Source organism: Telopea speciosissima, chromosome 3, assembly GCF_018873765.1.
Source record: "Telopea speciosissima isolate NSW1024214 ecotype Mountain lineage chromosome 3, Tspe_v1, whole genome shotgun sequence".
NCBI lineage: Eukaryota > Viridiplantae > Streptophyta > Magnoliopsida > Proteales > Proteaceae > Telopea > Telopea speciosissima.
In genome coordinates, this window is record NC_057918.1 from 16690655 (window position 1) to 16711444 (window position 20790).

General features: G+C 38.4%; 1 protein-coding gene across 3 annotated transcripts in view; it reads right to left on the minus strand.

The window, feature by feature from the left end:
• LOC122656971 (golgin-84) overlaps nucleotides 1–11595 on the minus strand; it is a 25512-nt gene extending 13917 nt beyond the window's left edge. For all 3 annotated transcript variants that reach the window (XR_006332197.1, XM_043851692.1, XM_043851691.1), the window contains exons 1-7: nucleotides 11276–11595; nucleotides 6747–6827; nucleotides 6569–6618; nucleotides 5814–6452; nucleotides 5633–5695; nucleotides 1832–1909; nucleotides 1514–1717 (exon numbers count right to left, since the gene is read on the minus strand). Coding sequence is in view for 2 of the 3 variants with exons in the window: in XM_043851692.1 (XP_043707627.1) it covers nucleotides 1514–1717; nucleotides 1832–1909; nucleotides 5633–5695; nucleotides 5814–6452; nucleotides 6569–6618; nucleotides 6747–6827; nucleotides 11276–11303 (1143 nt within the window). In the remaining variant the exon portion in view is untranslated. The remainder of the gene's footprint in view (nucleotides 1–1513; nucleotides 1718–1831; nucleotides 1910–5632; nucleotides 5696–5813; nucleotides 6453–6568; nucleotides 6619–6746; nucleotides 6828–11275) is intronic.
• Between the last annotated feature and the right edge of the window lie 9195 nt (nucleotides 11596–20790).

Here is a 20790-nt window from a genome sequence, read left to right on the forward strand (position 1 = left end):
AAATTTCTACAATTCTGGGAAATTTTTATGACCGATCCCTACTTCTCATGGATCACACATAGAATTGGTTTGGATTGGACAGGATCGTCAGTAGCCGATCCGACCCTTATTCGGCTGGGGTACGGGCTCTGCCACAGGATAGCAGCAAACAAATAAGACTGTGAAAACAGTACCAACTGGCTAGGGTTTAAAGGGGGGATGGAAGGAGCTGGTTAGGGTTTCATGGGCAGGTTTTTGTGATTGTTTGTTAGGCTTTATAAAAGGAATAATGTAGTGTTCTGTGCATATAGGTAAATATCTATACTGTTTGTTGGAAAAATAGGTGGGAATTTTATTGAACACATTAGTCTTACCTTCTTCACCTGTTTACTCGCCAATTAATGGGATTACACACGCACCCGATAGGGTAAGAATTTCATTTTGACTAGGACAATATAGGTAAGGTCATTACTTGACCCTATCGTCCCCATTTGCAGCCCTAAATGGTAGGAAGCAGTGTCTTCATAACTGGACCAGAAGTTGGGACATTCTTACTTGGAGCTCAGCTGTCTGTCAGTTCAAACAGTGCAGGTTGAAATATAATAAAATTTAAACATGATAATGTCTGTGTTAACTTAGTGATTGTTTGTGTTGTGTTGGCAACTTGGCATTGCTCACCTATCCAGTAGTCCTGTGCATGAGTGCTGGGTATGAATCACACTTGCAATATACTCAAGCAATAGTAACAATTGCAAAGGTTTGTAACTTTTATAGCTGTGTGTTGAGACTTTTACGTCCCAGCTTAAATCTCTAAGTGCCTTGGCCAGCGGTCCAAGGGTCAGAATTGTTCAACAGTCATAACTGAATGGTTCACTGTTGTTTCTTGGATAATGTGTGGTCCTGAGATCATTACAGATTGTTGTGGCATCGCAGTCAACATTCCAAGTGGTCCAATCACTGGGTCCAATGGTCCTGAAGACATTGGTAGGAAGAGAAGGGCTGACCATGGGGCTGAAAGGGTGTAGAACTCAGAAAATGGAAAGTAACTGAAAAGGAGAAGACAAGGGCCTAAGAAATAAGAATACACCTTATAGTATCAACAAAGCACGACAACTCATAATAGAGCGAAAGGGGAAGGCCAAAAAGAACAAGGCTTATTGCTCAAGGTCATATTAGAAGGACACACCCAAGTTTCTTGCTAGGGCAGAAAGTACTAGCTAAAAAAAACTGCCCAACTATTGCATACAACCCAAGACATCTAGAAGTTTCAGAAGCAGCCAAACAACCTTACCTTAGTCCACCAGAAGGCCCATAAACAATAGATCTAAAACCCAACTCCAGCCAAGACTAAGGCCAGCAAGCCCATTTTTAATTGGTTAAAGTGTTGACACTGCTTCATAAATATGATCTTGTGATTATTAAAAAAGGGAGCTGGCTAATTTACATCATCTAATAACACTCTAAAATAAAAAAATGAAGAGTCAATCACCAATAACCCAACATAGGGCTGTGATTATCGATATGTGAAAGATACCTGCAGAGAAGCCAGCTTTCCTTCAGAAACAGCAGCTTGTTTCTTAAATGCCTCCATTGAACTGACAAGGGCTTCAATTTCTGAATTTTTTGCAGCCAGAGCTTCCAACATATTTGATTCAACTCTAGTCACTTCCATCTTTGATGTGGACAGATCTTGCTGTAGCTGCCTGGTCTGAGCCTCATATGACTTGCAATGTTCTCTCTGTTAAGGTAGCAATGGACTAGTAAACATACTCTTCTTTAAAGAATACAATATAGTTTGGGCCAGTATGAATAAATTAGAATTTCACTAGATCCACAGATGGAAAATAAGTACCTCTGCAATGAGAAGTTCCTCCAGCTGCGCATTTTCAGATTTATATTCTTGAAGGCGGGATGAAAGCCCAGCACAAACCTAAATGTTGAAAGAGCATAAATTCATAAAGCAACCAGTAAGTAGAAAACCTAACCTGCAAGGAAATCCAAATCTGAAACATTCTCTACCCATTTTGAAAATTAAAATAAAACAAATTATGCCAGAAAGCTTGTTTATCTTCATGTCATCAGTAAATACTTTAGTCTATCAGCATTAAAGTTGCTCATATTATTAACTCATCTAGAAAGTGTAATCATTTGCAATCCTCAGGACTATGCCTTTGAGTGGTGGAGCAAGATCTATGGACCAGGACTTAAATAGATTTTAGAAAACTGGAGATATATTATTACCAGTAGTTTTAAAAAGGGGGAATTGCCTAGATCTACTAAATAGAAAAAAGAATTATAAAACTGGTAGGTATAAATTATGTTTTACAATTATAAGTTACAATGTTAAAAAAATTTACCAAATTCCCATGTGAGTTAAAAAAGCTAAACAAACAACCTAAAATACCCCTAACACATCCTTCTCCCCCTTTTTTTTTTTCCTATCATCTTCTTCCTCGACGAAGGAACACCACTCCCTCCTAGTGTCCATGAAATTTTAGGGCAAAAAAAAAGAAGATATTCACCAGCGCACAATCTATCAAACAAGAATTTTAAGGGAAAAGATAAGAAGAAGAAGAAGAAGATAAGAGGAAGAGAGCAAACAAAAGTGAAATTTCTAAAGAGGGCTCGTCCACCTGGTTTCCATAAGTTCTCCGTCAAATCCAAAAAATCCATTCACACATGGGATCTCTCTCTCTCTCTCTCTATCTTGTATGTGTGTCCCTCTCTCAAAGAAGTAAACAAAATAATTTTTTTAATGACTTTGCTAAAATGGAGGAAGAAGAAGGGATAGCCCGAGAAACGATCCACTTTCTCCCACTCCGTAATGCCTAAAAGCCCAATGTCGTCCAATCACAATTCTCTTGTACGTTCACACTTCGCAGAACTACTCTCTTACATAATTTCACCAATACCCTATTATCATTTGGAAATTTATTGTAAATTTTGGGGTAATTTGTTATCAGGAAACAGAGGAGATGACTGCAGATGTTCTTGATGGAGGAAGTTATGTGTCTTCTCCGACAGAGGTGGATTGGTATGAAACAAAACCCTTCCAGCAATTCATGATCGACATGCATTTTAGTGGTGCTTTGACTAATCACTATGAAAACCTCCGCTAGAGCAGGTTCACCCCCATACATCCATTGAAGACTAGGGTGAGCTTTTGACTCTCCTTTAGGTTCCTCTGGTGGTTGGGTGATCAAGGTAGTGAAGTCGTTACAGGGGAGCATGGTGGGCGCGGGGGGCAAGTTTGCAGGGGAAGGAGGAGGTGGATGGTGGTGGCGGTGGTGCGGGGTAGCTTTGCAGGGAGGTGGGAGTGGTGTTCATTCGTCCAAGGAAAAAAGAAGGGGAGAGAGAACGATATTGGTATTGGGGGTATTTTAGGTTGTTCCTTAAACTTTTTTTCCTATTATGAGGAGTTGGTAAATCTTTTTAACATTGTAACTTATTATTGTAAAACATAATTTACACCTACTAATTTTGTAAAACTTTTTTCTATTTAGTAGATCTAGGCAATTCTCCCTTTTAAAAAGATCTTTGCACCTATTAAAACAACTAAAGGAATTATAGAAATGAGCTCAAATGGAAGAAAAAAAAATTGCGATAAATGCATAGTTCGAGAACTCGCGAGATCTCGCCGAGAACTCGCGAGATCTCGCCGAGATCTCGGTGAGTTTCTCGGTTTTTTGAGAAACCGAGACCAGTTGGCATACGAGTTGCAAAAGTGCAACAACTTGACCGAGATCTCGAGATCTCGTTGAGTTCTCGAGATCTCGACCCAAACTCTTTTATATGAGTGCCAGATCTCGAGATCTTGGTGGAAAATCTTGGTATACAGACACCTATCTATGCAAACCTTGGTATATAGACACTTATTTAGGCCAGGAACTAAGACAGACACTTATTTATGCCTAATCTCATTAAAGTAAATAATATTTCATTTACTTAAGATATTATTCATAAATAAGCAAATACCCCCCTATTTGAATCCAACAAAAATAGTTAAAAAATAAAATTCCAAAAGGAAAAAAAGTCAACCCCCCAATTCAAGAACAAAAACTAGATTTTCGACGGTAGGTGCAATTTTCAACTTTCTAATGCTGGGGTTTTTCTCAAATCTAAAAATTCCATAAATCTTAATATGGTAAAACATTGCTAAAAACCAAAAGTGCGGTAAAATATTCATTTGTTTTGATGTCCAAGAAAATATTTTAATTCAGAGCAATTTTGACAGCATTAGTGTACACCAAATTAAGTTTGACCGGTACATAACTCCTTTTTGGACTTTGTTTTTGCAAAATCTGATAGTGCCATTGTGTTTAAATGGCCTAAAATAGGCTGAATACCAAGTTTCAGACCCAAACTAGATCTAAAACCCACCGAGTTAAGGCTTCGAGTCGGAAAAAAAAAATGCACCAACTTGGCGAGATCTCAACTCAACTCGGTTTTTCAAGAGACCGAGTTGGTACCGAGTGAAGAGTTTTAGTACCTTGGATTAATGAATCCCAATTTGTAGACCATTACTCATAAAGTCCTAGTCTATAATCTAGTTTGATCTTGTAGTCCAAATAACCCTGTACCATGATGTGTCTAGGATAGTAGTAATTAGTGAAACAAAAATACTTGTACAAACCAGTGAAGTAAACCCATTTTATAGAGGAAAACAAAAAAGATATCTCGTTCATCTATCTCTTGCCTATCTATCCATTGATTCTATCTATGAATCAAATCAAAAGAGTTCATTTTTGGGTTCCCCAAAGCCCCAAATAGATTGGATCGTTTCTGCCAACGAAATGAACACGGAGCCAGTTCCGAACGCTTCTCCGATCCGGAAGTCGTAATATTCTGAACCATTCATGAACATCACAGCAGATATGACTAAGACATTTATGGCTCCCACATAAATAAGGAGTTGAACAGCAGCTACAAAATGCGAATTCAATGAAATATAGAATAAGGATATTTTCCGTTACACAGAAGTTTTGTTAGGAACTGTTTCCCAGCAAACACATAAGAAACAACTGTGCAGATCCTCACATTTTGCCAACTAAAACATTGCATGAATTATCAATTGCTGGATGGCATGCAAATTGCTCCTCAAGCCCTACCCTGGGGAGACAAGATCGAGGCTATGCTTCTTTCTAGAGGAGTGCAAATGATACTTTAAGAAAGCCAGAAAAGAGAAGCAGAAAATAGTGTCTATGATTCGTGCTTGGTAGGAGAGATGAGAGAAAATAGGAAAGGAGGGAGAAGAGATAAAATACGGGAAGAAGAGATAACGAAGGATAATATGATAGGGTTGGCCTTACGGGCGAAGCCATGACGCCTTGGCTTTATTGAGGAAGCCGGACCTCCTTTCTCAGAGAGAAAACATAAGAACCAATTACATTCAAAGTCTACTTTCCATTCCATCTACCTATTTAATAGGATTTAAAACAGTTAAAACTCCTTCTACCCATGTACAACACTACTAACACTATCTCATTTAACTCCACAAACTAATAGATAACTACACCATGCACGTCTATTTATCTAACTACACTAACTAATCATTAAATAAATTAAACAACTTTCCTATATACTTGCACATCTCACGCCAACCCAATGCATGCACGTAACAGTGTAACGTTTCCATGATAAAACAAGAGCTTACCCTGGCTAACCTGGCCTCTTTTGACTGACCAGATGAAATTGCACTCTTAAGCAGTCCTTGAGCCTGCCAATCAACTAAAGGAGCTAGTCAAGGTAACACCTAAAATCTAAGCATGTAAAAGATACAAAATGCTAAGGTTAGTAAACAATCTAACACTTATTCATTACAATTCATACTTTACCTCTTCAAGTTGGTCTTGCACTATGATTGGAGAACTATTACTTTTATGCTCCTGTTGCTTTTTCGGCTCAGAAACCAATTGTTCTTTGATATCTGCATCTTTCTTTTGTGTGTCATTGTTACTGTTGGTCTCTGCAGTTTCAGGTTCAGTTTTCTCCTGGTCAGTATTTACTGTAGTATCTTCATCTGTCAACTTAATATCTTGGCCACTATCAGCTGGAAGATCTCTATCAACAGCCTCAACTCCGGAGGCTGTGGACAGAGCCAAAGAGGAATCTTCATGCCCCTCAGAAGTTTTCTCAACAACAAGCTCACCACTCATAGATGAAGTAACAGGTTCTGCATCATTAATTGTAGATGGAACTTCAGTCATATGATTAGCTTCATCTTTACCCCCATCATTCATGGGTGTCTCCAGTAATGATATGTCTGATGAAGCAGTGTCTTTATTAATATTGGGCTGCAGTTCTTTGCTCGTCTGGACGTCTGAAGTAGTAGACATGGTCCCAACATTTTCAGATGACAGCACCACCTTACTGTTATCATTTAACTCATTAGACACTGATTCTTGTATGCTAATGTGCTCCCGTGCTGCATCCCTTGTTTTATTGGGTTCATTAGAGGAAAGTCTTTTCTGTGCCTGCAAAATAATTGATTTTCTCAGCTAGTAGGATTGTGTAACATAATTCAAGTTGTTAGTCTGCATGAATTTATTTTAGAATGAAAATAGAGGTAAGAGATAATGCCAACAAAGACCTTCTCTCTTGGTTTTGTTCTCCTAGCTTGAGATTCCCCTCTATTGGATGCTTATTAATTGCCAAAAGAAAAACAGGGAAACAAACATGGAATTATGATTCAAGGAAACCCAAGGTAAGACAATAATTTACAAGTACATGATAAAAATATGTACCAAGAGAAACATCAAGACCTATACCTGATGGTTGTGAATCAGACTGCTCATCAGACAACTCACCAACGACCAACTTTGCTCTCCGATCTACCACTTCCAATAAATCTGATTCAAGAAATTAAGTTGTTTTAGAGTCAAACAAATATCCTATCCAGTCTTGGTCTAAGATTTAACCTAAACAGCGAACACTTCTGAATAAACTTCAATTTACATGCACATAAGGATGACAATACAGCATGAAATCAATAAAATATACAGCGAAAAACATGAGTGAATAAGAAATAATTGCAGATAAAATGGAAGTAGTCAAAGTGTTCACTAATTTGTGCCTACTGGTTGTTCAGGTTAGTATTTTCCTATTTCAAAATAACTTTACAGCAAAGGTTTTCAGACTTGGGGTCTGTTTTACTCAAGTCCAAGTTATAGAGAGTCAAAAAAGGGTCTTAAAGCTGTTACTTACCATTATTATAAATAGTGGATAAAAAATTTATGCAGCAGCCAAGGGCAAGAAAAAGAAGGGCAGAAGATTCCAGCCATGAGTCTCTCAAAACTGGATTACTGGCCATGTAAATCGCAACTTAATTATCACAATACACTTTCATAGGTTTAATGACTGAAAACCCTAATTCCTGAATAACAGACTTCAGCCACATCATTTCTGCTGCCGTATGAGTAATAGCCCATTAGCCCAGTAGTTAGCCTTTGCACTTGATCGAGCTACAATAGTTTGATTCTTACTCTTCCATGTAACAGGATTTCCACCAACAAACGTACAATATCCAATAGTAGATCTACGATCATCATCAGCATCAGAGTAACCCGTAATACTAATATAACCATAACGTTGATAAATAAGGCCTTTTCTGAGAGCACTTTTAAGATACCTCAAAATGCGACATGCTGCATCCCAGTGGGCCAGCTTAGGGTTCTCCATGACCTGACTAATAACACCCACAGGCTAATTAACCAAGGTATTAGAGGGGTACTTGATATGTGAAAGAAGAGAGGACACAAAGGGGATTTGTAATTATTCACAAAGGGTACACTTGGAAGCGAATAATAATAATGAACATGAAGGGAATTAAAAATTATTGTTGGCAATAACACTAAGTGATAGGGACTGAATTAAAATAAAATACAAGAATTAATATGGGAAATCAGATGCAACGAATTAAAGGCATTAACCTTCCATCGGCTACGTAACCAGAGGTGGAAAACATGGAAGCAGTGACAAACCAGGCGGAGACAAGAGCCAAGCCAGTACTCTATTCAATCAAGGTGAATCCTGTGGAGACAACACAACCTTAGAAGGAAAAGCTCTGAGCATTCTACTAGTGGACCTCGTAGACCCATGGCTTTGTTACCAAAAACCTCCTTGGGCAACAAAACACTCAAAACACAGTATTGGGTTCTTCCACCACAGCCACTACCATTACCATAGAGGAACCCTCTCCTTCAGATTCATCTCAAAAACTGTAACAGCAAACCCTAGAAAGAGCTAAGCAAGAAGCGTTGCATCTTCCAGGTACGATTGATTCGATTTCTCTCCTTTCAATAGGGTCGAAACTTCTTTTTTTAATGGAATAACAGAAATAGAAGAAGTATAACAGAAGATAATCAAACCGCAGGATAGAACCAGAAAGAAAGCATCATATTCAGGCACAAGAAACCCTAGTTTTCATGTTTCAATAACGAGAGTTTCAGAATTTTCTTCTTCTTCATGGCTCTGTTACCATGTAACCAAATACAATAAACCAGAACCTGTGAAGAAGAAGAGAAGAGAACGATGAGAGAAGGAGAAAAATCTGAACCATGACAGATTCAGTGTATCAGTCTATCATGGTCTACTCCTTTATTTATAATAGCAAAACAATAGACTCTTAGCAGGAGTATACATTGGACAAGACTAAGACTAACTACCAACTAACAAGGAAACTCAAAGAGACAAAAGCATATCACGACAGGGACTCTCCCCTTATTGTGATCATCAACTAATCCTAATAGTAATAGAATACTGCAGGAGATTTTTAACAACCATACCTGATTCAGATAAGTCATGTAAATGGCTTATTTTATTGGAAATAACCTTTGGGTTGGGTTATATAGGTGTTGAGACCTTTGATCCCATGGGTTTTCTTAGTAACAGTCTACTTTAATGGGCTTAAAATATGGATAGAAAGTGGGAAAACGAGATTTACTTCATTAATATAATTAGAGTCATGTTTTGAGTCAGTTTCTTTCATTATCTTAGTTTCTTAGTCAGTTTATGTTATCTTATTAGTTAAGGATTAGGTTAGGCATTTCTTTTTTAGTGTTTGAGTCCGTTTTTGAGTCTTCTATAAAAGTTAGTAAGGGGCTACAACCTTGTACACGAATTTGATTAATGAGATTGAGAAAAAATAACATAGCTTTGTGCTTTGCTCTGGGAGAGAGTTTGGTGAGATGCCATTGGTGAGAGGGCCAAGTCTGAAAATTACTACCCTATCTTCTTCTTCCTTCTTCGATTTCATTTTTTATTTTATTGTTCTGAAATTTTCCAGCAAATCTAAGAACTGATCGAAGTATTTACTCTTGCTGGACCTGAAGTTTGCGATCCTCTTGTGGATTGGTTATCAATTGTTGCTGGTCTATATTAATACCCCATCGGTATATGTACACACCAAATTGCAACCATTACTTCACCCAGAAACTTCAAAAAATAGGGTGATGCATGCCTTTGTTGATGAATTTAAATCCTGTAGATGAATACCTCCATGGAAAACCCAGAAGTAGGAAGTATAAGCAAGGAGACTCTAGTTTATTTTCATGTAGCCATTAATTAGAGTCTCATATAGTATGTATAGCAGCATAGGTTGCTGCAACCATGTGAAAAGGTCTCTAAGAGACTATCAAACTAGAGATAGAAGAAGAGGTACTGACTTAAAATTGTTCTGATACCATGTAACAGCAGAGAAACTTAGCACTAGTACTTACCAATCTTGAAGAGAGAAAGAGAAGATAAGATCAATGGAGAAGAACTGAACCACTAGAGCCACAGTAGGATTCAGAATAGAATCCTATTGTGGCCCAGGGCAATGACTTATATTGTTATTAAGATTAGAGTCCAACTAGGAAACAAATACAAGTAGACCCAAAGATACATAACACATCAAGACTCTACTACACTAAACCCAAACATAAAAAACTAATTCTAGCTAATAACTAAACTGACATAACAAGGTGAGGGTCCCTCACCATATACATTTAACAAAGTCCTACCTCTCAAAAAAATTTGATTGTCTCCATCGTATTTAAATTTTCTCTTTCATTTGTTTTTCCCTTCATGGATGGATTCTAAGTGGCCCTGACACGCCCCCTCATGTACCCGAGCGATCACCAAGCAGAGTTGAAAGACACCTGTAAAGTCATGCTGTAAGCTCAAAACTTCGCTCGGGATGAGCAAAGCGGAAGGGATCAACAGTTCCAGGGAGAAATCCGTGAAAAACACGAGCACTTGGGAGGCTACTGACGATCCACGGAGCCCGGCTTCATCAACACTAAATGGATCCAGACCGGTCAGTGATAGAGACTATGAATAGAGCATTAAGAGTTTGTAGAAACTGAGGAAGTCTGAACCCGTCTAGTTAGTGAGTTAATGTTTTCCCTATCCTTAATTGTCAAGCCCTATTTATTTATCAACCTTAACAAGGGAAGGTAGTGTTCATGTCCAGAAGAGCGTTAAGCCTATTGGATCTTTGACACCCATACCCACAAGGGTAGTATCATTAAATACAAAAATCAGGATGTTTTGTAGACATGTTGCAACAGGTGAATGAAGATTTTTTCACAGGAAATTAACACAATAAGGGGCAAAAATGTTGATTTAAAAAATTCTCTACTATATGCACTCTAAGGCTGATACATGGTACTACCATTTTTCCAAATTAACATCTAAATTGGGTATTACTTATAATTCTTTGAATCTGGTTGAAATGCATAGTTAAGGCCTTGTATCAAGTATGACCTTTAATAGAGCTGATTGGAGGGCAAGAATCCATGCAGCTAACCCCATTTAATTGGGATAAGGCTGAGTTGTTGGTGTTGTTGATTATGTAATTGTTTATCATTTACTCCATCATACCCTCCTAAGTTGGTATATATTTTCAAGGATTTATGTTGATTACTTGATTTGGCTATTAAATAAACCAAAATCTTATTCATGAATCATGATCCTGTATATGCTAAGAATCTGCTGTGTTTTAGAATCTACAAACAATATATTTAGTTCCTATTACCTATGGAAAATTTAGGCATCTCCTCCTCAAGAAAAGCCAGATCACTTAAGTATTATCACCTAATGAAATAATTCTAAGAAACAGTAGATTATTCTAACAAAAAGCTTCAAACATGTGGCATAAACACTTTCAATCCACATTATTCCCTCTCCCAATTTTGGTAAAACCTAATATGATACTGCATAACATCATTATTTAAACTCGTCAGAAATCCAAATGCATGTCGACAGATAAACAGAGCGGTTAAGAATATCAAAAAGAGAAGCTAAAATCAAATACCTTCTGCAACTTTGAACCACGAACTCATTGCGGAAATGTAATTTCAATCCGTAGAAGAAACCGGTGCCTGTAGATAGATCAGTGGAGTATTGATTCCTCTGAATAAGGTGGGAAACAATCCGACATTCTCGCGCATAAATCTGAAATCAACAACAGAGAAGATTTGGTCGAGCTCCAAAAAATAAAAAAAACTCTTTCTCGAATCCTTATTCTATTTCTTGCAATTCAAGAAGAAAGAAACAAAGAAATTCAATGAAATGGTAGAGAAGGAATGGGAAATCGTCTTCACGTTGCGTGCTTTGGCTGCAGTTCAGCAGATCAGATATATGTAAACTCAGAGCGGTCGACGAAAAAAAAAATAGTGAGTTAAGGTGGTGTTGTTGGGAACAAAGACATGACAAGATGTGACTATGGTCCGTACTCCGTAATGGGTGCCTTAGATGCACTGTAATAACTCATTCGATTAGAATCTTGGTATCGCCTACCGTGTTGATTGTAGATCTGTACGCATGGTATCTATATCGGTAGCGGGGCTATATTGAAATGGGTTGGCCGGCCGTATCAAGTCGGATCGAACCATTTTGCCCTCAAAATTTTAATAAAAGGGCGATAGAACGCTGCTTGGTCATGCGGTAAGCGTGGCGACCACACCTAGACACATAATCGGCTTGCCCCCATGTAAAAGCGGAAATTCTAGGCACTCCAAGGTGCCTAGCGCACCGGGGGATCATTATCTGCTGCTGTAACTGCAGCGTTGCTGTACTTATCGTGCGGCATTGTAGGTGCCATGTGTGCACAGTGGGCCCCACATGGCACCTACAGCGCCGCACGATGAGTACAGCAGCGGATAAAAATACCTCACTGGTAGCGTTCTATTCCCCTAAATAAAAAACTGATTTTTTGACAAATTTTCTCTGAATCGACGGCATAAGCTTATGCTCCCTCTCTATCTCTCTCTTCTCATGAACATAGTTGGAAAAATCGGGTTTTGACTAGGGTGAGTTACTCGAGTCAAGTCAAAATGTTGGAAAACCTAGTCAAGAGTCGTGTAAATTTCGTCAGAATAAAAAATGACGAGACTTGATCATAAATCGTCTGAGTCACATACGATTCAATATTTTTACTCGAGTCATGACAAACTCAACGAGTTTAATCATTTTTTAAAAACCATAAAACCGGTTCTTTTAGAAACTGAGTTGAATAAATAGTAAATCCTTATTTTAAAATAGTAAACCCCCCACCTCATTTCCTTGGTTCCCTTCTCTTGTTCAATGGTATAAATTCAAAATGCATTAATAAGTGATTCTTATTTTTTTTCCCTATGTTTTCTATATTTTTTCTGTTTTTCATTTAAACATATTTTTCTACCCAAAAAAAAAGTTTAAACATATTTATTACATAAAAATAAGAAGAAAACATGTCAAATTGACCGGGTTTGACAAGGTCGAGTCATTAGTAGTTTTTGGGAAGATGAATCAAATCAGAAAATCTGGTTTTCCAACTATACTCTTGACATACTCTTTCCTCACATCCTCGTATTGAGGAATCGTCTCTTGCCTTCCCCATTGGATTGCTCTGGACCCCACTAGCTCAGAGATCAATCTCCCAAATAGGATAATCTGATAATCCATCACAGCCATGATGGTTTTTTTGTCAAGATGATTGCAATTTCAGTACCTCACCGGAGTTGCAGACCAAAAACAAACTAGATTAGAACCCTCATGCATGGAAATAAATGTGAAAAATAAGACCTCTTCACAAAATTGCCCACCCGGGTTTTTTTGCCGTATTGATTGTGGCCATTCCAATGTTTTTCTCCCAACAGGAATAGAAAAAAAACTAGGATATTTAAAAACGGTTTTAATTTATCAAATTACTTACCTAATCTTTTGTTTAGTTATATAGATTATCGAAAATACAAATGTATATTACTGAATAGCCCTAAATAGTCCAAAAGATCAAATGAGATATTAGTCGTGTGTACCACACCTCTACTATAGTTCCCATTCTTGTCCTAGACTTGTAATGGTTGTCCGCCATGCACCCATGTTCACACAATTATGAAAACTTGCAGACATTTTTGTGGCGAGGGTCATGAACAAACATGTTAAAAACATATGGGGGAGCACAGGGGTCACGCATGCACGCTGGCACCTTGGGGGTAGGTTTTCCGTCTTTTATGGGGATGGGATGATCATTTTACCTCTCACTTTGTCTTGATGTGGCCTCCCCCTCCACATAGAGAACATTTTCCCAAAATATATATAGGAAGAAGCTACTATATAATGTCTAATGTTCAGAAACCACAAAACTTAGCTGCAACGTTTATATCTTCAACCACTAGGGAAGCCCACATTGGTTGGTTGTTACTCAATCTCCCTTCTTGGTTGGGCTCAGGTCAGGTTCGGGTTTGGGCTCATTTGGTCAAACTTGCACCCTTAGGGGGAGGGGTTCCAAGGGTCAGTGCTGTTTATATATTGGAGAATTTTATTATCACTATTCAACGTCTAAGCCTCGGTTATCGATATCGGTATCGGTGGCCATATTGGTCATCGTTGATGATTGGACCTGGATACCGATACTTAGAACCATGGTACATATTACTAATAAAAAAGAATCACTTTTTTGACTGATACTTCTGATCTGTATCGGCATCAAATACCGGAAATATTGATATGTATCGGCCAATACATCAATACGATACCGATACTTAGAACCATGGTTACATATTACGAATTACAAAATGCGGCATGGGCCTTTAAGCCATGGACCAGACGAGGATCGAGGACTGGATAAAATTAGTGATCATTATACTCCAAAAAAGATCGTTGGGCCCAAGAATGGGCCCAGGAGTAGTAAATAATCCAAACGTAAGAACCAAGCCAGCACTGAATCATGTTGGCCCATCAATTAGTAGCCTGAACCTGCTTTAAATGTGGTATAACCAATATGCCTATGCCAGCTTCAAAATTAATTTCCAATAGGGCTTACTACATATCAGGAACTGAGGAAGGCCTGACCAAGGCAAGACCTAGATTTGAAGTTCAAGCGTCTTCTAAGCAGGATGGACTCGGTATGAGCCTAGGTAGGACCGAGTTCAGCCCAACCCAAAAGCCTAGATATCATCCTTGATAATTCACATTATTGGTTCAGAAATTTGTAAATATTCATGGTATCATTATGTGTACACAAATTTGGGACAGACCATGTAAAATAATGGCAGGAGAGTTGTGACATATTTTCTCAATTTTATTAAACTTTCAAATAAACCAGGCCAGCTTAACTCAAATATCAAACCATATGTAGAGGAGGAAATTAAACTGCGTAGTGCAATTGCTGTAGCATGGTGCGGTAAGCCCATGCTCACCGGCAGGTCCCTTCCCCTCCCCTCCCCTCCCCTCCCCTATAAAGTAGATACCAATAAATAAAAAAAAGGATGGCGGAGAAAGTTTTCCTTTGCTCACGGTGAAGGGACACAAGCAACAACAATTACAAGTCAGTCATATACAACTAATTGGGATTGGCTACATGGATTCTAGCTCTCCAATCATTCATTGTCATACCAACAACTGCTTAGCTCAGTTGGTGAGCCGTGGTGCGCTTCATGCCCATGCTCACCAAGAGGTCTCGAGTTCGAGTCTCTTGGCTGGTATCTTATCCCCTCCCCGGTTCGATCCCCCACCTTCTATCAACTCTATATGTAAAAGCTCCCAATTAACCAAAAAAAAAATCATTCATTGTCATACTTGAAACAAGGCCTCTAATTAAACTATGCATGTCTTTCCTCACCACTTCTTCTAGTGTCGTTTTAGGGTTGCCCCTAACTCTTTTAGTACATTCAATTTGAATTGGGTCACTCTTCCGAACTGGGGCTTTCGAAGGTCTCTATTGAACATGGTCATGCCACCTCAGATGAATTTCTCATAGCTTATCTTGAATCGGGGCTATTTCCAAATCAGCTCTAATATGATCATTCCTTATTTTTTCCTTCTTGATTTTGTCACTCCCTTTATACGTTGGAGATCTAAAATACCCTTCATTGTTCCCAAACATCCATCCAAACACAACCTTAAGGCCCAATTTGATTGGTGGGGGTAGGCAGGGAGTGAAAAATTGGGAGAATGACTACAAATTGTTGGGATCCAATTTGGTTGGTGGGGATGGCGGGTAGTAAAAAATTGGGAGAATGAGTACCCCACAAGTTGTTGGGTTTTAGAGCAAAGATGGTGAAATGAAGAAAAGTGGTGGAGACAAAATACCTACTCAGGAGAGAGTAGAGACATCGAACTCCTTGGGGCATTTTTGTGGGTCTCTCACTCTCTTCGTCTTTGTTTACGGAGGTTTTGGTTTTGACAAGTCTTGCAGATGGTCGGTAGGCCATTTCCTCATTTTCTTCGTTTTGTCTTTTTTTATTTTTTCTTTCTTATGTGTTTTTTTTTACCATTGCATTATAACTTCTCCTTACTATTTTTCATTCAAAATAAGACCCATTTTGATTGAATTTTAAAAGAAAAGTTGACAGGAACAAAGGAGAGATTGAGATTTTATTGTTAACTAATCGAGCCTTTCTCAATGAAGCCAAATTCTATGACAAACTTTTGATCATTCTTCATTCCTATCTCACCAACTCTCTACCAAACTAGGCCTAAAGAACTCATTTCCTCAGCTCCCCAAACCCCAAAATTTTACTTCTTTTTAAGGGGTAGTTAGGCTAGCTATGAGAACCACATCGCGACTCTATGGCCAAGTAAAGGTGGACTTCATCCCATGTCTGGGCAACAGTAGCCCTCAGACTTCATCAACAAAACCTGCTGCCACCTTCACCATACCCTTTAAAACACAACAAAACAATATTAAATATTGAAGGTTTGCTTCTAATATTGTTGTTGCTAGAATATGAACTTGTACAGTCACGTATGGGGGAGATCTACACACCACAAACTAAGAGTTGAACAAGAAAGAGGGTTGGAGCGGACTTAGAGGTGGACTGCACGACTAGTTGGGTGAGAGTAATAAATGTGATTAAGGGGTCCCATTATCTTACACAATACCCACCTAGTTGTGGGATATATGGCGGTAGAATTGAATATCTTGTTGAAGAAGAAAGGTAAGTTCCCCCATTGAAGGTCCCTTGTCACATCGACGGTTATGGGATGAGAGAGTTCAAGCTCTCGATGGATGACAACAGTTCCACCTCAATCTTGCACTTTGACTAGACCTTGTGCAACATGTCAATCATCCATAGATAGGCTGTTTTTTATTGCATATCAAATATAAAAACTGATGAACCAAATTATCACTAATCAATAAGATGGCGAGGCATGGTAGGGTAAGGAGGGCGTTCAGATCGGACACCCGATCGAATTAGACCATACAAATGCATTACTATGAACTGGAAATTGACTTTACCTTATGGGTCAAACATCAGACATTGTGCCTAAGTAAACCGCCTTAGAAAACGAACACCTGAGATATCATCCTCTAATTGGTCATGAGGCTGACCATTTAAGTCGACCTGGATCAACCGTCCAACTCAAACTCGTTTGCCAATCAACACACAATCCCACGTCACTCTCACTCGACAGACACCTCAGACGAACACTTAGCTTAATCAACAAGCAACTAAATCCTTATGGTAAACCAACCTGACCAGAGCCTAACCTAGTTGGGAGCATGCTTTCTTCATGACTTCCTAGCCGACAGGTGTCTAGCTCGAAAAGCTCCACTTATTCAGATTTAAGACTTTCTATTACATCCATTGTCGAAAGAATTACATACCGATCTACCATCTTAACTCTATAAATAGCAGCACCTAGTCCATGTATGGGGGCTCTCTCATTTTCTATTTCTGGATTTGAGTATTAGTTGTTGCAAGAGGTCTAACTTAAGCATCGTCCCAACTGGTTCAGACCAGCACAAAGGAACACAAGATCGGATCTCACCGTAACAAAAACCTACCCCTCTCTCTCTCTCTCTCTCTTAAAAAAATCTAACCATTAGAGTGTGTTATTATTCCCTCCATCCTTTATTGTACAAAATTCGAAGTACTTTTGATACTATTCCAGGATCTCATCCAATCACTAAAATCCATAGATTAAGAGATTCTCTCTTCACCGTTAATGAAGGAAAGAAGACGACTTTCATAAGAGATACTAACGTGTCACTTTTCCACAACCATGATGCAGCCTATAGTCCCTCTTAACCACCAAATGGATGATTCTTATCTAAAGTTAGCTAATCCCTTTTCTTCCTTTGTCCACTAACCATGACTTAGTTGAAAAAAATAAATTAAAAAAAACATGTGCCTTTTCCTTTTTCACTTTAATCCAACATTTCAAGTTTTGAACAAGTCCTTTTGCCGGTAATGCTCTAAATATTAAAACCCACTCAATCCTAAAGTTACCCATTAGCGTGCAATATAAAGTTGAAGCAAAAGAAGGTGAAGATTTTAGATTTTATTCCTCTGCAAGGTCCTTTTATTTTATTTAATTTTCTCCCTTAAACAAAAGCTAGCTTTATGATCAAATTGTACTTAAAAGTAAGATACCATGGATTCCTTCTAAGTATTCTAATTGGATATTTATGAAGATTCCCATTATATCCTCTTCAACCTTATCAGTTGGATTTGAACCAACATGAGTTTCTATACATGAGATAACTAACTAGATTTGAATCCAATGGTCCATATATAATTGGACCACATGTGGGACCATCCTTAATTAAATCCTTGAATTATAGAATGCCACTTGTAGAGTTGTTGAGTGGCTTTAATCTTCTTCTAGAGCATATAAAGCACAAATGAATGAACTTAAAGCTGAAGGCAACTCACAAAAGCCACTAATTTTTATTTTTTTATTTTTTGCTCCTTATTTTCAGGCCTGCAGGTTCCATTATCCTTGTGGCACTACTGGAATGTTATCCATTAAACCAATCATGCATGACACTTGTCCTCTTTAATATTCAGACAACTCAACATTCCAACTAAGAAAAAATTAAAAAAAAACAAAGAAAAAAAAAACCTTATCAATCACATAAGCCTATTCCTAGCTGAGATAAATTATATAAATTAGGAGAAAAGATCTCTGTGGGGGACACGTGGGCTATGCCTAGACACAATGGGGGCAAAATGACCACCCCACCCCTGAGATGCCACAGTATGCGTTCTCATTGGCTGTCACACTTGCATGACCCTTGCACTGATCCCCCTATAAATTATTAGCAAAAGTTTTCTTTCACCTAAGGTAAGGAGAGAATCTATCTTCAACCATGGTGATTTGGCATTTTGATTAAACTCCTAGAATAGTAAATGTCATCATTAACTCTATAGTTTCTTATTGAAGGTCTGATATACCCTTTCTCAGTTCAATTAATTAAAGAGTTAGATTCCGAGGGTTGAGAGATACTCTCTTTACCATGAGGAAAAAATTAGGTTCATATATCATTAAGAGAGAGAGAAAGAGAGAGTTTTACTTCTTCTTTGGTTCTTCGGTTTCTTTAGTGCATGAGAGAGACCTTTGCATAATTGGGGCACTACCAATCTACCACCACCTACTCTTTTATTATGGTCGCTTTCTTCATTTGCTAGCTTTTCTTCTCTTCTAAGATTTAAACACCCAAAATGTATTAGTTTACTCCTTAAACATCAAGTAATTACGTTTGAAAACTGATTTACACAGTAAACGGTATATATCCAATGTACGAGGCTCCTACCACTGCGAGGTCTGGGGAGGGTCAGTGAAAACTGATTTACAAAGTGATGGATATATATCTGCACACAAGTAGTTCAAGGTCGAGATAGGAAGTATGCATGACCATCATAGTTATGAGTATCAATATCGGTGCCCGATCTCGATCGATATCTATATGGATCTAGTAGAATCGATCGTATCAGGACGATTTGGCTGGCTGAACCACCTGATTTGTATCAATATAGAATTCCAATACAATGATACGATACCTGGTACCGAAACTTAGAACCATGGCCTTATGCATACAGGCAAGTGCATGTAAAGATAGCATTATGGATTTGACATTTAAAGGGTGCTTTTGATTCCATAGTGGGAGAAAGTTGACAATGAACAAAATAATTGCTACTTTCTCTAAAGCATCTTTCTCTTGTTGTTAACCTGCAGCTCCTCAAGATCTTGACAAGAGTTAACCAAACCCTCCTTTTTCTCATAGGTTCTAACGGGAAAGTAGTTTAAAGATTTGTTAGAAATTGATATTGAACGCCAAACCCTCATTTTCTCCTTAACTTTTGGATTCATTTAGCCATTCTCGTCCATGACAAGATGTTTAAAATGTTACCAAATAAAATAGATCCTCACTACATAAATCATGGATCTGATGCGTGATGCAGCAAGAAACCTATCTTATAAATTGTCCCATGTCTTGTCTGAAAATAATTATGCTCCACTTTATTAATTCAGATGGGTCCCCTTAGAAGCTAGGGTTAATCAAGGGATAGGACTCCTCTGTAGCACAACATCTGTGTGTTGGGTTGCGTGCTCAAACATGCAGGGCTGTTGGATGGTGCGTTACATACCATGTCGCATTATAAAGTACCCAAATCCGTTAATCAAGCTCAGCTCAAACAAATGACTTTTTTTATTTTTCTTTTCATGACTACAAGGGAGGGGGGGGGGGGGAATCCATTACAGCTTTACAAACTTGAAAGAGAAAAAAATTGGTTCAGATGACTAAAAATAATCAAATTGATCAAGCTGTAGGTCCTAAGCCTAAGCTACGTGGTGAATTATTACAACCCATGCGTGACTCTAATAGCCTTGTATCCAAGTTAATGTGGAATAAAATTAAAGGAGAGGTAGATATGAGAGAGAGAGAGAGAGAGAGGGTGCTAGTGTATTCTCCATAGTCCATAGTGTGTTATTCGCAGTTTGTTTAGGAAAATATTCTCCTCAGTAAGTTTAGAAAACTTTTTTTTCCTAACATTAAAAACCACGATGAGACAATGTGGTAAGCAATTGACGATTAAGTCCAATACGTGAATTATCTAATAGTTTCTATTGTTCATCACTAAGTGAAGTTTTATCTATTGGTATTTGTGGTTATCTGGGAATGATGTGGTCTTTAGACGAAGGTCATGGCAGCCAGAAGAAGTCATTGGTGCTGCTACAAATGTTTACCAGGAGTTCCAAAAGGCTACAAGTTACAACTTCATATAACAACCACTCTTCATTGATATCTATTCAAGATAGTTACTCTAATGTTGATGGTTGGTCTCCTCCAGATAAGGATCCTCTACTGCCGAGTTGCCCGGCAGGACCGTGCAATCCAGACACAGTGAGGCACGCAATGACTGCCTTACCCCCACTAGGGCAAGGCATTTGGGCAGGGGCAAGGTGGTCACTACACGCCTCACTGTGTCTGGAACTACACGGTCCTGCCGGGCAGCTCGGCAGTAGAGGATTTGGATTCGGTCTCCTCCATCACATCATATCTGTAAAATAAATTGTGATGTTAGTTTCATTTCAAACACCGACAAAGGAAGGCTT